A 17,231-nucleotide genomic window follows, 5' to 3' on the forward strand; every position below is an offset into this window, starting at 1 on the left:
TTGTGAAAGTGTAGGCTTTATTACACGTATTTATTAGACTTTTTAAAATGTACATGTTCCAAAGGTCTGCATCAGTGGCTTGTAGGCTATATGTAGAAGCCAGGAGATGCTAAGTGTGTTTAATTAACGGCCAATTACCGTGAGACTGACAGTTATTTGCTTGACCGCCACATCCCTGCTGGTGTGGACATTTGAATTGTTTTCCATCTTTTTTTAGGACCATGTGACCACTGACCGTGAGATGAGCCTAGAATCCAAACGCAGAAAAGATGAAAATGGAACCAGTAAGTTAGCTCCCTGTACATAACAACCATAGATTAAAACTTAAATATGGATACGATCAATATTCATGCTGGGTTCTTCCTCTTCTCGCCCAGATTCCTCCAACAAACACAGCAAGAGCGCCAGTCCCTCCTCAGACTCCCCGGTCTCGGCTGACAAAGAGAAGACCAAGAGGTCCAAGTCCTCCAGCAAGGAAAAGGGAGAGTCTACTAAACCTGAGAGAAACTCTTCCGGGGGCAAGAAGGTACGTAGTACTGCCCTTGTCCTTGACCCTAGCAGAACACAACACAGTGCACCCGGGGAGGAGCCGTAGTCTCTCATAGTTTGTTTTGTTTTTGTTGCTATTCAGTCAAAGCGGTTAAGCTGTGATTGTTTTGGCCCAGTGTTTTTGTTGCTGCTCAGTCAAAGCGGTTAAGCTGTGATGGTTTTGGCCCAGTGTTTTTGTTGTTGCTCATTCAAAGCGGTTAAGCTGTGTTGGTTTTGGCCCAGTGTTTTTGTTGCTGTGATGGTTTTGGCCCAGTGTTTTTGTTGCTGCTCAGTCAAAGTGGTTAAGCTGTGATGGTTTTGGCCCAGTGTTTTTGTTGCTGTGATGGTTTTGGCCCAGTGTTTTTGTTGCTGCTCAGTCAAAGCGGTTAAGCTGTGATGGTTTTGGCCCAGTGTTTTTGTTGCTGCTCAGTCAAAGTGGTTAAGCTGTGATGTTTTTTTGCCCAGTGTTTTTGTTGCTGCTCAGTCAAAGCGGTTAAGCTGTGATGGTTTTGGCCCAGTGTTTTTGTTGCTGCTCAGTCAAAGTGGTTAAGCTGTGATGGTTTTGGCCCAGTGTTTTTGTTGCTGCTCAGTCAAAGCGGTTAAGCTGTGATGGTTTTGGCCCAGTGTGTTTGTTGCTGCTCAGTCAAAGTGGTTAAGCTGTGATGGTTTTGGCCCAGTGTGTTTGTTGCTGCTCAGTCAAAGTGGTTAAGCTGTGATGGTTTTGGCCCAGTGTGTTTGTTGCTGCTCAGTCAAAGTGGTTAAGCTGTGATGGTTTTGGCCCAGTGTTTTTGTTGCTGCTCAGTCAAAGTGGTTAAGCTGTGATGGTTTTGGCCCAGTGTGTTTGTTGCTGCTCAGTCAAAGTGGTTAAGCTGTGATGGTTTTGGCCCAGTGTGTTTGTTGCTGCTCAGTCAAAGTGGTTAAGCTGTGATGGTTTTGGCCCAGTGTGTTTGTTGCTGCTCAGTCAAAGTGGTTAAGCTGTGATGGTTTTGGCCCAGTGTGTTTGTGCAGCTTCTCTGGTCCTTTTCAATAAGTAAAGAAACTGGGCTGCTGCTGCAGATGAATAATTGAACCAGCACCAACATCACATATGTGCATATAGGAACTATTGGCCAAATGTGCTGTATATACATAGTTTGTAGCCAACACATTGGTGCCCCGGTGTACTCTGTGCCACTGGTGGCAGTAGTGATGTTTTGATTGACACGTGTGTTTCCTGCCTGCTGTTAAAGGAGTCTAGGCATGACAAAGACAAACCTGACAAGAAGGAGAAGAGGGACAGCAGCGGCGGAAAGGAAGAGAAAAAACAATATCCTTAAATGTTTTGAGTAACGCTTTAGAACTGAAATTATGGAATTCATTTCTGCAGCCATAGTATTTGGTGTAATTATCATTGTATTACCTTGAGTACTGTATATATGTCAATTTCATTTATTCAAGGCAACGACCAGCACAAAATATTGTGTCTTTAAAGAAATGGCTATTATCTCACAGGGGCATGTTATTTACCCAACTACCTTGTGCTAGATTTCCTGTTGATCTTTGTAGTAGGTATCCAACAAGTGAAATGAAGGAGAAGGTTTTCCTTAATGGTGGTACTCATAAGTCCTCCGACAAGCACAGATAATGTGTTCTAGGTCAGTCAGCGAAGGTAAGTAGTAATGGAATACTACACTGAACAAAAATATAAACGCAACAATTTAAAGATTTTACTGAGTTACAGTTCATATGAGGAAATCAGTCAATTGAAATAAATAAATTTGCCCCTAATCTATGGATTTCACATCACTGGGACTACAGATATGCATCTGTTGGTCACAGATACCTTAACAAAACAAAAAAAGTAGGGGTGTGGATCAGAAAACCAGTCAGTATCTGGTGTGACCACCATTTGCCTCATGTAGTGGGACATCTCCTTCGGATAGAGTTGATCAGGCTGTTGATTGTGGCCTGTGGAATGTTGTCCCACTTCAATGGCTGTGTGAAATTTCTGGATATTGTCAGGAACTGGAACACGGTGTCATACACATCGATCAATGGGTGACATGTCTGTTGAGTTTGCAGGTCATGGAAGAACTGGGACATTTTCAGCTTCCAGGAATTGTGTACAGATCCTTGCGACATGGGGCCTTGCATTATCATGCTGAAACACGAGGTGATGGTGGTGGATGAATGGCACAACAATGGGCCTCAGGAGCTCGTCACGGTATCTCTCTGCATTCAATCCGCTCGCCTACACAACGCTGTCTGCCAGGTACAGTTGAAACCGGGATTCATCTGTGAAGAGCTCACGTCTCCAGCGTGCCAGTGGCCATTGAAGTTGAGCATTTGTCCACTGAAGTGGGTTACGACACCAAACTGCAGTCAGGTCAAGACCCTGGTGAGGACGAAGAGCACGCTGAGATGGTTTCTGACAGTTTGTGCAGAAATTCTTTGGTTGTGCAAACCCACAGTTTCATCAGTTGTCTGGGTGGCTGGTCTCAGATGATCCCGCAGATGAAGAAGCCTGATGTGGAGGTCCTGGGCTGGTGTGGTTACGTGTGGTCTGCGGCTGTGAAGCCGGCTGGGCGTACTGCCAAATTCTCTAAAAGGACGTTATGGTAGGGAAATTAACATTAAATTCTCTGGCAACAGCTCTAGTGGACATTCCTGCAGCCAGCAGGCCAATTGCACACTCCCTCAAACTTGAGTTATCTCTGGCATTGTGTTGTGTGACACAACTGTACATTTTAGTGTGGCCTTTTATTGTCCCCAGCACAAGGTGCACTTGTGTAATGATCATGCTGTTCAATCAGCTTCTTGATATGCCACACCTGTCAGTTCGGTGGATTATTTTGGCAAAGGAAAATACTCATTAACAGGGATGTAAACTAATGTGTGCACAAAAATTTGAGAGAAATAAGCTTTTTGTGTGTATGGAACATTTCTGGGATATTTTATTTCAGCTCATGAAACATGGTACCAACACTACATGTTGCGTTTATATTTTTGTTCAGTATAATTGAGAAATTAATTTACATCATCCCAATTTAACATAATTACCTTTGACTTTCAAATGTTTGTGTGATTTGGTCAGTGTCTAAAACATCTTATTTCTTCCTCTCCTTCCTTTCCCTCCCCTTCCCATCTGTGGGCTGCAGCAGACCTGGAGAAGCCGTGCTTTTAACCCAGACAGTCACCCTCCCTCATCCTGTACCACGTTGTTAACTAGTGCTCTATTTTCTCTGCCTTGTTCATTCTGAGAGGAGGCCGCATCTCAAATGTTACTCTCATTTCTGCCTGTGTTGTTTCCGTTGTAACTGCCCGCAAGACATGTTAGTTGTAGTGTTTGGAACTTGCAGATCTATTCTTCTATTTTTCATTTCAGTGTGTTTCAGTAACCAGGTATTTGTTTTATTTTTAACTTTTGAATATTGGCACAATGTGCTATTCAAATCACAAAATGATATTCTACTCAGAAAGACAACTGGTAACTGTATTAAACGCTCTCTTGAAATCATCAGGTCATACATTCGATAATCACAAACGCTTGATGAAAAAATGCACCTGTTTTATGTTGTCAGGTTCCTCCCCTACGGCTTGTTTTATTGGCATTAATAGACACTTTCCATATTTGCTTTTGCCTCATTTAGGGTTACATGTCTATTTATTTCTCCTTTTTAGCCAAGCAAGTCTTTAGGCAAAGATTGAGTGAAATGATACAAATGACCAGTTTGTATATTATGTGTACAATAATAAAGAAGGTAACATGTAAGTCATGTCATATCTGTTATGTTTATTTTTTGATGTCCCTTTGCTATGTCCATTATGCGATTGTGTGTTATCAGGTTTTTAAATCATTTGTAAAATGACAGTTACTCCTTGAAGCAAATATAATTGTAAAAATGTCAAAGCTTTGTACTCCAAATACAAATGTTTCAGAAACAACTTTTTGGAGTTTTTATCTGCTGTACTCGACAAGTGTATGCTTTTTTTAACTAATAAATGATAGTTTTCCTAGTGAGCCATTCGTGTCTGGTGTTTTTTAATTTTTTTAATGGGGTTATGTGCCATTCCACATCCCTTCTTACAGTTAAGCTGACGTAACAGAATGTTCAGTAGGTCAGCTGCTGATATAATACAGTTCTAAAATCAAGTATTTACTCCAAAGTATTGCCTTCTACATTGACACAACTCTAGACTTCCTCTAAGTTAGAAAGTGTCAAGTTCCCACACTGAAGTTGTCCACAGAGAAAAATGTAAACCTTGCACAAAGAGAACTCTCCAGTGTTCAGCAGGGATATACAGCCTTATAGGGAATGCTGCTACAGTTTATTTTCTGATATGTACAGAAAGCTCTTAAATACATTACAAATGTATTAGTCTAGTGTTCAGACAAGGCTTCCAGTCTTGTTGATACTTTACAGTGGAAAGCATTCTCTTTTTCCTCTTTCCCTCAGTGTTTTAGCTTGGTTGTAAATCATACATGAGTTACTTGGCTTTACATTATTTATCACACAAAAGCCCCAGACCAACTTCTGTCCAGTCTGGCAATCCTGCTATTTTCTACCTGGCTGGCAAGGCACTCTGCTGCTATTCCTCTATACTGGAAATACCCCTTTCTCACTGGAAATATCCTTTGCAATATAGTGCATTGTCATGAAATAATTGCTCACATATACCATTTGACTGTACTTCAGGGCAATCCATATGGATTGTCCATATTGCGTTATTCTCTGCCCGTTTCAAGATAATGCTTGGAGGCTGGCAAGTTGGCTGGATAAATGGCTGGTTAATATTTCCTGGTTTCTTCCTGTGTGAAATGTGGTGCAGTAGGATTGCTGGCGATATGAGGATGATGAAATATATTGTTCCTGTATGAAAAAGAATACCATTCAACATCTTAAGAATATTATTTTTTTAAACTTTTTTAAATCCGTTTTTATTTACAAAAATGTAATAAAATTCTTTGTACAGAACCTCACTAACAAGGTTCAGTATGTCCAGACATGCAATTCTTGTTATCACTATGCAGCTTGGGAGTTTTCTCATTGCTGAGATGCAGTTACAAATAAAAGAACCGAAAGGATCAAATGAGTTCTAAAGTTGAGATTGTTATAACTTCCTAGGGTCTGCTTTAGGTTGCAGTTTGGTCAAGTGATCACCTCTTCCACATGCGTTTTACTTGGGTAAAAATGATGAGAAGCCTTCATTTAATAAAATCAAACTAAACAAATATACGTTTCTTCACATTTATGGTTGTCCGTGGTTCATAAAGAATTCTCATATTCATCATCAGTTTTGTCTTGGGTGTGTCTTCAAAGTGTAGTGGATCACAGTTTTGGCAGAAACATTCAAACAGAAATACTCGTTGTATTCTTCTGATCTCTCTCTCTCTCTCTCCACTCTCATTGCTCATCATTCGCTACATAATCTCAACAGAAAACAAACGGGTACAAAGAAAGTAATGTAAATCCCAACCAGATACAGATACAGTGCTGTTATTTACCCAGCATGTTCATATAATAGAGAGCTCCCTCTTTAAAGATATCATTGGATTGCATTGCAATAAGACTTACATTTCTAAAGCTTTTTCCATTTTAATGTGTAAGAAATGTAGCAGATTTTTGATTAGGAGGAGTACTTAAACCTTTTATATATTGTCAAAAGGGGTGTACTGTTTATAACCAAACACCTATTATGCTTGGTAGTCCTATACTGTAAATATCCAAGTGTTCTCTACAACTGTTTGTTCTCTGTTCAATCCAAAAAAACTATTACAATAAGACACCATATGTGTTTTAAAACCGATCACATCTTCATAAAATCTGTTTTCAATTGAACATTTTTGGCAGTAGTGACAAATGTGACCCAAGTTAAATATTGCATTTGTTTTAACCAGTCGTGTTATGCTGCTGCCATGATAAAATGTCCGTTTGTCCATCAGGCTCTGAGAAAATTGACAGCACCTAAGACATTTTGAATAATCAATGGTTTGAAATTATGCACATTTTTTAAATACAGAACGAGGGTACAATATTGTCATTTTCTATTGATCCTATCCTATTGATTGAAGTTTATCTTAGATTATTATATGACATTGAACATAATTGTATAGTAAAATAGGCAGTTGACTAGTACGTTAAATAAAACAAACAAAACAATTGTCAATGTTTTACCACTAAAATATGCCTGTAAAGGATTGAAATGACTTAAAATGTTCTCTGGGATAAGTTTCTTAATGGCAAGTAATGGCATTTTTTTTTCGTCAAAATAATTAAACAAAAACTAACCCACGTATATAGATTACAACAGTATCAATGTTTTCTTTCTTTCCTCCCCTATATTATTTTTTGATTCTGTATTTTCAAGTGAACCAAAATGGAGTTGCATTGTTGTGACGCTGAATGCTCCGTAAGGCACTAAGAGAGGCAGGTCCCATATTTCAAGAAACCAGTCCTATTGTGTCACTGTCGTTGATTATCGTGCCAGGTTTGGCATCCCAAGATGGGCATTTGTTGTCTGTGGGTTTGGGTCTAAGCTGATGACCATGTCTGTCGCCTCCAGGGTGCCAGCCATTGCGGGTTGTGTTCCTCCAGAGTGACTGTACCTTCCTGCAGAGACACCAGCGGAAGGGACAGACTTCAGATCTGTAAAACCGGAATGGGATTTCAACAGGTTTTTTTTTTGTGCCACCATAAAAGGTTATATTTTTCAGTAATAGGGGAACCTACATAAACATTTAGGTATTTGGGGCCCTTGAAGGCTAGATTTCAACAGCATTCAACATGTGTATTTGTAGCCTATACTCAACATAAAAATATTATAGAAGTACTATACAATACATGCATTGCCCATGTTGAAAACATCAGTTTATAACATTGTATTGAAATGGCATCCAGTTACAGGGTGACTGACATTCAGAGACACTGCCCAACTGGGACAAAATGTTGGAGACACATACCCCCTAGATTTTAACACTCTCTGTTCCATACACATTATAGCCTTCTCGGTACGTGGCAAAATTCTGGGTGTTCGCCGGAGGAGCTGGTTTAAAGTTTTGGGCATTCTTAGCCAGTTTCAGTCTTTTGGTTTCTGCCCGTGACTTATAACAGAACTCTATCAAAGCCACGGTCATAGCCAGCCCTAGCCCTCCAACCAGAATATAGAAGACTCCCGCCACATTGCTCAGGCTTAGAGCACTTGTCTTGTCCTGGGGAAGGTAAAGAACAATGTTAAGAATTTTTTACAGACATTTTGGTTGTGACCTGATCTAACAAGACAGGCAAAATCTCCCAAAGAGGCTTCTGACTCAAATCCAGCTCAAATGTAAACGGCACCCCCGCTATTAGTCTGTGTTTACACAGGTAGCCCAATTCTGATCGTTTCACTAATTGGCCTTTCGAACAATCAGATCAGAGCTGAAAAAGAGCTGACGTGAAAATCTCTGGTGTGATTGGTCAAAAAAATATAATGCGGCTGCCTGTGTAAACACAGCCTAGTGATCTAATGGATTACCCTAACAACTCTGTATGGTTCTATCAACTGTGTAGGCAGTGAATCCCATGGAGACATGCCTACTGTGGGGTAGTACTGAGATAAACGGCAGAGGCTGACCTGCTGAATGACTTCCCTACAACAGTGGAAAGCTGGGAGCAACTTGGGACTGTCTGGTAGGTCAGTCAACCCTCAACAATAGCAGGAGAGGTGGTTCAACTCTGCAGGTAGTTTATAACATTAGCTGGATTGGTGAATGTCGAGAAAAAGGTTCCTTATACCCTACTCTGTAGCTCATTTACGAGGCCACCCTAAAGGAAGGTGGTCAATGTCGTACAGGTCGAAAAACTGTTGATAGGCCTTGACTTCACTATGATACTGTAGTTTTTCAAACGTACCATTATCTGACTGTATCTCACAATTTCAATCAAAGTGGCAAGCTATAGGAATTGTGAATTGAACCATTTTCCTGCTACTAACATCCAAACTTAGATATTGAAATTCATTTATAAGAGTTTTACCATTTGCATTTTAACCCTGTTAGTGTGTCCTTTAAAGTGTGTTTTGTAGACTATCATAGGGGAGCCCTGATGTTGGCTACAGGGCATGTGTGTCCTGTCCGATGACTATCTCAGAGGGTTAAATAACTGGTTTATATTAGATCCTTTAACTTCATGAAGTGTGCAAACAAAATCTCCTTATTGTGACATTCCACAGTTCAAACATGACCTTCAGATTCCATCTGACCACTGGATGACCATCTGGAGTTTGAAAGTTAGTTTGTAGTTTGTCAGAGTAAGGAAGCTTGAAGTCAAACTGCATAATGTTAATAGATTCAATATACTCAAATAGCACGCAAATAAGTAAGGACACTAATAAACAATGTTTCAATAAAAGTTTGGTTAACAAAAATGCAGCATAATGGTTACAATTCAATAGTTGTCATTTGTCTATGGTAAGTATGAATACATATGTAATCTTACATTTTTCCAAGACATGCTGCACCTTTTCAACTACCAATACATACTGTATGTCTAAACTATGTGATGAGATCTTAGGACTAATCATTATCATTATTATAATAGTAATGTAAACACCAATAATGTCCACAGTATTGTAGATAATGAAGTATGTGTAAGGCAAACTGTGGGATGGATATTGTTTAGACTGTTTTCACTTGCATTCTATGAAAAGGAAAACAAAAATGAAAAAAATTGAAGAAAAAATATGTGGTTTTGAAAATGTATGGTGTTTACGTATTTGCATATGAACAGTTAGGTCAAAATGCAGTATAAAAAGACCTGCAGCGACTGACCTTACTTCCAGAGTCCTTGGTTCCACATTCACCCTTATCGTACCACCATTTGTTTTTCAGCTTGTCTAAGATGCCTTGTTCACTGAGTTTCAATACGGCAAGGTTTACAGGAGTTCTTCACGTGGGAAATAACATAAATAACATTATATTATGTTATTTTATGTTATTCAAGCTTTAAACTACTTCATACTTTACAAAGCGATAGAGCAGGGTCCTGGCCAAGACAACACAGAGAGCAGGCAAAACTAACTGTCACCTTTCATACACCAGGACTAACCCCTACCTTGCCGGACCCTACCTGTATCGCTTTGAGTAATCGGCACACACTGTTCAAAAAAGTAGAAAAGATTGGATCGAGCAGAATGAGTAGCTGCTGTAATATAGCTCTATACATACATAAAAGAAGAGGTGCAATTGTTATGGGCTTTTTGACCAAGGGTTTAGCAAGGTGGATCTAACAGGAACCCTTTCCTGACTAACAGACCAACAAAAACCAGCAGTCTGATTTGACTCTAACTGAGGACAGCCAATCCCCCACTGCATAGGCTTACGTAGGCCTATACTGTGCAGATCAAATCAATCACACGTAACGTTGAGAGCTACAAGAGAGCGGTAGATACCAAAATAGGTGCCAATACATTGATTCTATGTAGCTCTGTGGCTGCATGGTTAGTGTTATATAGCTAGTTTTTCAACTTCTACCTGCAATGAGATCAATGAGATCTACAGGTAGATTTGACTGAGAAATAAAAGAGCCAAACCGTTTCTAATGAGTCCTCAAGTAGGGCGTTATGTTTGTAAGACATTATGCATTCTACATGACTGCTAGATTTCTGTGTTTATTTTCTTTCTGAAAAATGATCTGGGTTTGTAATTTAACTTCATTAAATATATTGTATTCACCACTGTTGTCTGCTTAATGCATAATATTGAATATTTACATAAAAGAGGAGTGTAGAGAATGTGAGGTTATATCTTATCTGGCTATATGGCTTATTTTCACAGCAATTCAGACAAAAAATACTTTGGCAACATTTATAGTATGCAACTAGTCTCAGAAAATAACTATGTTAATAAGGATGAGGTTAGTTACAGCAGCTTCTCCTGCTCGTACTGAGCTGTTGCTATGGACATGCAAGTCACATCTGTCAAGGTTCCAGTATTGGCATCAGTATGGAGAATAGCAGCTACACTATGGGCGTAACATCAGGACAAACTGGGTGTGCTGACTTCTGTTTCCCTACAAAGTCCCCAAGCAGGAAGATTCCCTGGCAATGGCATGGCTATTTGATCTGGAACTCATTTTGTAGAGTATAGCAACGACAATGCCATAACATAACAGTGTTATTAATGTATGATGTAGTCATGGAGCCAAAGATGAAAACAGGCGATGAATTAGGTCCCTCTTGCATGACACGTATCCAGGGCTGGCGGGGGGGCGTCCTATGAGGGCATGCAGGCACAGGAAGTGACCCACAACAGGAATGACAGCAAGTGAGAGGTCAACTGACTGAGAGCTGACTGGCTAACAGCGAGCTAGAGGACTATACTATCCTAGCCTGTACTATCATAGCTAACGTGTCACAGAGGGTCTGTCTGTCTGTCCAGTAGTGGCTGACACAATAATGACACATGCTGATGTGCGTGCTGTACTGAGCATGCCTCTCAGATGGCTATCACCTTGTGCCTGTGATTTCTGCTGGCTGCTAGGTAGACATGCTGGGGCCCATCCAGTCTTGATCCAGTCCAACAAGGAGGAGCAAAGTAAAAAAAGCAATGTTCAGTTCTTTTTTGAGAGTATAATATCAGTGTCTGTGGTGGGGGAGGTCTATGGACTATGTCACCGTTTCCACCAAGTATGATTCAGGAGTGCTTATCATATGTGGGGTTTATGATATGTTGAGGTGACAGAACAAGAACTGGAAAACAATGCAAACAGAACACTCCCAAAACATACACAAAGACAAAACTATAAAATTCAAATACACAGTATGAACAGTTCATGGAAAATATCAAATAACATTAAAACAAAACATGAGGCCAAAAGATGCACAACTGAGAAAATATGACACACAGAAGAAACATGATTTACCCATGGAGGTGTAAATTATGTCTTTACACCGCCTGATTCTCATACATCCAAATATATTTATCACAAATAGTTACTAGTTCCAGTTCTTAACCTGCCGTATGGAATTTCCTTGAGTATACGATTGAAGTCGGAAAGTTACATACACCTTATCCAAATACATTTAAACTCAGTTTATCACAATTCCTGACATTTAATCCTAGTAAACATTCCCTGTCTTAGGCCAGTTAGGATCACAACTTTATCTTAAGAATGTGAAATATCAGAATAATAGTAGAGAGAAGGATTTATTTCAGCTTTTATTTATTTCATCACATTCCCAGTGGGTCAGGAGTTTACATACACTCAATTAGTATTGCCTTTAAATTGTTTAACTTGGGACAAACGTTTCGGGTAGCCTTCCACAAGCTTCCCACAATAAGTTGGGTGAATTTTGGCCCATTCCTCCTGACAGAGCTGCTGTAACTGAGTCAGGTTTGTAGGCCTCCTTGCTCGCACATGCGTTTTCAGTTCTGCCCACAAATGTTCTATGGGATTGAGGTCAGGGCTTTGTGATGGTCACTCAAATACCTTGACTTTGTTGTTCTTAAGCCATTTTGCCACGACTTTGGAAGTATGCTTGGGGTCATTGTCCATTTGGAAGACCCATTTGCGACCAAGCTTTAACTTCCTGACAGATGTTGCTTCAATATATCCACGTCATTTTCCTTCCTTATGATGCCATCTATTTTGTGAAGTGCACCAGTCCCTCCTGCAGCAAAGCACAGCCACAACATGATGCTGCCACCCCCGTGCTTCACGGTTGGGATGGTGTTCTTCGGCTTGCAAGCCTCCCCCTTTTTCCTCCAAAAAATAACGATGGTCATTATGGCCAAACAGTTCTATTTTTGTTTCATCAGATCAGAGGACATTTCTCCAAAAAGTACGATCTTTGTCCCCATGTGCAGTTGCAAACCGTAGTCTGGCTTTTTTTTATGGCGGTTTTGGAGCAGTGGCTTCTGCCTTGCTGAGCGGCCTTTCAGGTTATGTCGATATAGGACTCGTTTTACTGTGGATATAGATACCTTTGTACCTGTTTCCTCCAGCATCTTCACAAGTTTCTTTGCTGTTGTTCTGGGATTGATTTCCACTTTTCGCACCAAAGCATGTTCATCTCTAGGAGACAGAACACGTCTCCTTCCTGAGCGGTATGACGGCTGCGTAGTCCCATGGTGTTTATACTTGCGTACTATTGTTTGTACAGATGAAAGTGGTACGTTCAGGCGTTTGGAAATGGCTCCCAATGATGAACCAGACTTGTGGAGGTCTACAATTGTTTTTCTGAGGTTTTGGCTGATTTATTTTGATTTTCCCATGATGTCAAGCAAAGAAGCCCTGGGTTTGAAGGTAGGCCTTGAAATACATCCACAGGTACACCTCCAATTGACTCAAATGATGTCAATTAGCCTATCAGAAGCTTCTAAAGCCATGACATCATTTTCTGGAATTTTCCAAGCTGTTTAAAGCACTGTCAACTTAGTGTATGTAAACTTCTGGCCCACTGGAATTGGATACAGTGAAATAATATGTCTGTTAACAATTATTGGAAAAATTACTTGTGTCATGCACAAAGTAGATGTCCTAACCGACGTGCCAAAAGTATAGTTTGTTAACAAGAAGTTTGTGGAGTGGTTGAAAAACGAGTTTTAATGACTCCAACCTAAGTGTATGTAAACTTCCGACTTCAACTGTATGTATGTGCTAAATATGAGGAAAACGTAGCCTACTTTCATTTGTGAGCTAATTCCCCTTTGGTATTTGTAGTATAATTAGAGTATAAATTGCCAAAGTCAGATTGAGTTATATTTATAGTGTTTTTAGAAGCTGTGTGTCTAGAATATATTGGGTTTCCTCTCTCAGTGGTTATTACATACAATATATTTGAAGCACATTGTTAAAGTACCAACACATGCATTTTTAGGAATAAAATAATAAACCAGAAATGTAGCAGGTGTGATATAACATGGCTGAGTCTCTCTACCAAGGATTCAAGGCAGATTGCTTGCAGGACGAGGCAGCTGCTTTGTGTTGCTCTGCTGATAGTATTCATGTCCTGCTTACGCTCAGGAATGAATAACTAGAGTCAACAACATGAAAGTCAGTCTGCCTGGTCTTCTACAATGTGTCAAGTGTACTATGGTCAAGATGCAAGCAGAAGAGTAGAGACAGAGACGGATCCACAGTCGGGCTGTCGCTGTGCCCTCGTGTTCTGAAACCCAAGATCAGGTCAAATTTTCCACCCTCTTGCAGCGTTTCATTGGTCGGGGCAGGGCCGGCCATGGGTAGGTAGACTTTGACTGGTCTTGGAGACTAAGACCAACCAAAGGAATCTGTCAGGGTGACAAGCTAACACTGGTTTACAGTGATGTTATTGGTATCAGACAAAAGTTTGGAACATTTGGTGTCACTTTGTCATTAGAATTCTCACGTTTGCCTGCAATGCTTAGTCCCCTCAAGACTACGCTGTTCGCCTCGCCTGTCCTACCACCCAAGGTTGAGGGAGTTTGGAGAGTGCTACAGTACACCTCAGTGCTAGGGTTCATGGACACTGCCATGTTATTCTCTTCGTCAATACTTAACTCAACATAAATGACAAATTATTCATCCACTTTCAGTGAAACAGAGCATTATAATTCCACGTTCCATGTTTGCCCTGTGGACATAAAAAGCAGAGGAAATGTACAATCACCCCTTCTATACATTCTGCCTTTCACAACCACAGGGCAAAGACCTAAACTAAAAAGCCTCTGGAGAAATTCAAGAAATATCTCACTAAACAGCCCTGCTGTAGAACAGAACACTAACCTCCCAAAAGAGGTCTCACATGCTAACTTACCACAGTGGATGTACTTAACTACCATCATGAATAATAATCAGCTTCAACTCCTCCTCTCTTCTTCTGTACATACAGTAAACAAATACCTCGTCTTTTTCTCAGAAATATCTTGTTACTGGTCTTTTTCCTCCATTAGCCAAGTAAAGGGTTCCCAGTTTGATCTCAGTTGCACAATAAAATAGAAAAAGCCACACAGTTTTCTGTTACAGGGCCATTGTGGGCTGTGGTTGGGGCCTATAGGTTACAGTAGTGATATAACAGCCTTGCCGATTACTCTACTCTACGATACCCGATGTTGGTGACATTGAGGCTGACCTTGGAGTCACCTCCTCCGCTGCCGCACTCTCCCTTGTCGTACCACCATTTGTTTTTCAATTTGTCCAAGAGGCCTTGCTCATTCAGTTTTAACACTGCCAGGTTAACAGCATTTCTTGAAACGATAAAACATAACTTGTAAGAAAATGAACAGGTCCGTGAGAAATCTAATACTATAATATTAGTCAATTGTAATAATAGTAATAATATCAAATGATTCATAAGGGGGAGCACGAAAAGGACAAATCGGTAAAGAATTGCACCGGTGTGGAGAGGTAAGAAGCGTTTTACAGCAAAGAAATGGTTCAATATTAGAGAGGTGGTATGGAGGGTTACATTGCTCAGAACTGAAGTGTGCGGGATGGGGACACTTTGTCATAGAGAATAGAAGAATAAGGACAACATACAGCATGCACGTTAACATTCATCACAAGTGACAATGCAGCTTTTAGCAAGTTCATTGAAAGAAACACATTGAACTGTTAAATTAGAAGCAATGCAGAACTGCCCGAGAGGGACACCAAGGAGAACAGAGGGACACCAAGGAGAACAGAGGGACACCAAGGAGAACAGAGGGACACCAAGGAGAACAGAGGGACACCAAGGAGAACAGAGGGACACCAAGGAGAACAGAGGGACGGACACCAAGGAGAACAGAGGGACACCAAGGAGAACAGAGGGAGGAAAGGGGAAGAGAAAAACAAACAACAGAGGTGGGTGGGGGGCACGTCAACATACAAATGAATTGAGTAAATATGTCTAATATACCAAGAGTACTTTCCCTTTAAAGAGAAAGAAAAAGAGCAACACAGAGAGAAACAAACCATACAGATAGAGAGAACATGATCGAAACGGCTTTACGTCTAGACGTGAGTTAAAGAAACACATACTGATGTCCGATCTTAATTTGACCAGTTTCGTCGCAGGAGAAAAATTATCCTGCAGCAGAAGGATTTGAATATCTGAAGAAATATTTAGAATCGCCGCCAGGGTGCAGCTGGAAGAGGTGTTTGTATACAACGCAGTACCACACCTACGTGGTACCTTATGTAGGTTACGCACAGGCTCCATTTTATGTGGATTAAAATACATTTCCGTATTTGTAGGGGGTAGATGTATTTTTCGCTATTGAAAATCCTTTTTTTTGTGCTTGTTAGAGCATTGTGACCTGCCATAGTGCAGTGGTCTAAGTAACTCGCTCCGCCTGCAAGCTTTGTGAGTTCTCACCCAATGCTGGGTGATCTAGTGACCAGCCTGAGCCTACAGTAGGCCACATTTGCACATCAGAGAAAAGTGTCTCAGCTCACCAAAATCGTCTTTGGATAGGCTCAAATACATAAACATCTTGACAGCTTTATAACATGAAATATTAAACAATATTATACAATACAGTATTTTAATCCACACCAAAGACCATAACTAAATTGACTAAATATACATAGTTCTACTATAAAACATGGATGAGCATCCACACTGGAGGAAAGTTTATCATTCTACAGTCAATCATCTGTAAAATCAACTGATCAGCTCAAATCAGCTCATTAACTCAGCCAGGGAAACACAAACTGTAGGGTAGCCTATTATCGGTTTTCATATCTTCCATTATGTGACAATGGATAGGCTAATTGGTAGCCTATAGAATGTAGCCTATTGGAATATAATAAAATAACAAGGGGGCTATTGCAACCATCGATGGCACTAGACTAGGATGTACCAGTGACGAGGACCATTCAACGCTGGTCCGACCAATCGGAAGCAACGCTTCAAGATTGTTTTGATCACGCGGACTGGAATATGTTCCGGTCAGCCTTAGAGAACACCATCGACCTATACACTGACTCAGTGAGTGCATTTATAAAGAAGTGCATTGGAGATGTTGTACCTACTGTGACCAGTAAAACCTACTCTAACCGTGGATGGAAGGCGGCATTCGGGCAAAACTGAAAGAATGATGACTGAATTTAAACAGTGTAATTATTCCCTCTGCAAGGCAATCAAACAAGTGAAGTGCCAGTGCAGGGACAAAGTGGAGTCGCAATTCAACAGCTCAGACATGAGACGTATGTGGCAGGGTCTACAGGCAATCACGGACTACAAAAAGACAACCAGCCACATCACGCTTCCAGACAAACTAAACAGCTTCTTTGCCCAATCACTGGCCACTTTAATAAATGGATCACTAGTCACTTTATACAATGCCACTCTAAATAATGCCGCTGTAATAATGTTTACATATCTTACATTACTCATACCACATGTATATACTGTATTTTATACATTTTATGCATCTTGCCTATGCCGCTCGGCCATCGCTCATCCATATATCTATATGTACATGTTTTCATTCACCCCTTTAGATGTGTGTGTATTAGGTAGTTGTTGGGGAATTGTTAGATTACTTGTTAGATATTACTGCACTGTCGGAAATAGAAGCACAAGCATTTCGCTACACTCGGATTAACATCTGCTAACAATGTGTATGTGATAAATAAAATTGGATTTGATTTGATTTAGATTATCTTCAGCTGAAGTCTTGTTAATCCATCAATACTCTATTTCATCCACACAACTGATCTCAATTGCAACCATTATTGGTCACTTCCCTAAAAGATGATGTCGGTGTTACCTAATCCTGC

The 17,231-nt window shown here is 40.4% G+C and overlaps 2 protein-coding genes across 3 annotated transcripts in view; one reads left to right on the forward strand and one right to left on the reverse strand.

Annotated features, from left to right (window-relative positions):
• Positions 1 to 4,528, forward strand: part of LOC115135806 (THO complex subunit 2-like) — a 67,184-nt gene extending 62,656 nt beyond the window's left edge. The window contains exons 35-39 of one of the 2 annotated variants that reach the window (XM_065023669.1): positions 218 to 284; positions 378 to 526; positions 1,758 to 1,834; positions 2,125 to 2,176; positions 3,666 to 4,528. In XM_065023669.1, coding sequence (XP_064879741.1) covers positions 218 to 284; positions 378 to 526; positions 1,758 to 1,834; positions 2,125 to 2,152 — 321 coding nt within the window. In that variant the 3' untranslated portion in view covers positions 2,153 to 2,176; positions 3,666 to 4,528. The remainder of the gene's footprint in view (positions 1 to 217; positions 285 to 377; positions 527 to 1,757; positions 1,835 to 2,124; positions 2,177 to 3,665) is intronic. The other variant, XM_065023670.1, reaches the window with a different exon arrangement.
• A 296-nt stretch (positions 4,529 to 4,824) lies between these two features.
• LOC115135807 (glutamate receptor 3) overlaps positions 4,825 to 17,231 on the reverse strand; it is a 127,131-nt gene continuing 114,724 nt past the window's right edge. Inside the window, exons 14-16 of the mRNA XM_065023671.1 lie at positions 14,596 to 14,710; positions 7,469 to 7,717; positions 4,825 to 7,154 (exon numbers count right to left, since the gene is read on the reverse strand). Of these exons, the coding sequence (XP_064879743.1) occupies positions 7,472 to 7,717; positions 14,596 to 14,710 (361 nt within the window). The 3' untranslated portion in view covers positions 4,825 to 7,154; positions 7,469 to 7,471. The remainder of the gene's footprint in view (positions 7,155 to 7,468; positions 7,718 to 14,595; positions 14,711 to 17,231) is intronic.

The sequence above is a fragment of the Oncorhynchus nerka genome, linkage group LG10, assembly GCF_034236695.1.
Source record: "Oncorhynchus nerka isolate Pitt River linkage group LG10, Oner_Uvic_2.0, whole genome shotgun sequence".
Taxonomy (NCBI): Eukaryota; Metazoa; Chordata; class Actinopteri; order Salmoniformes; family Salmonidae; genus Oncorhynchus; species Oncorhynchus nerka.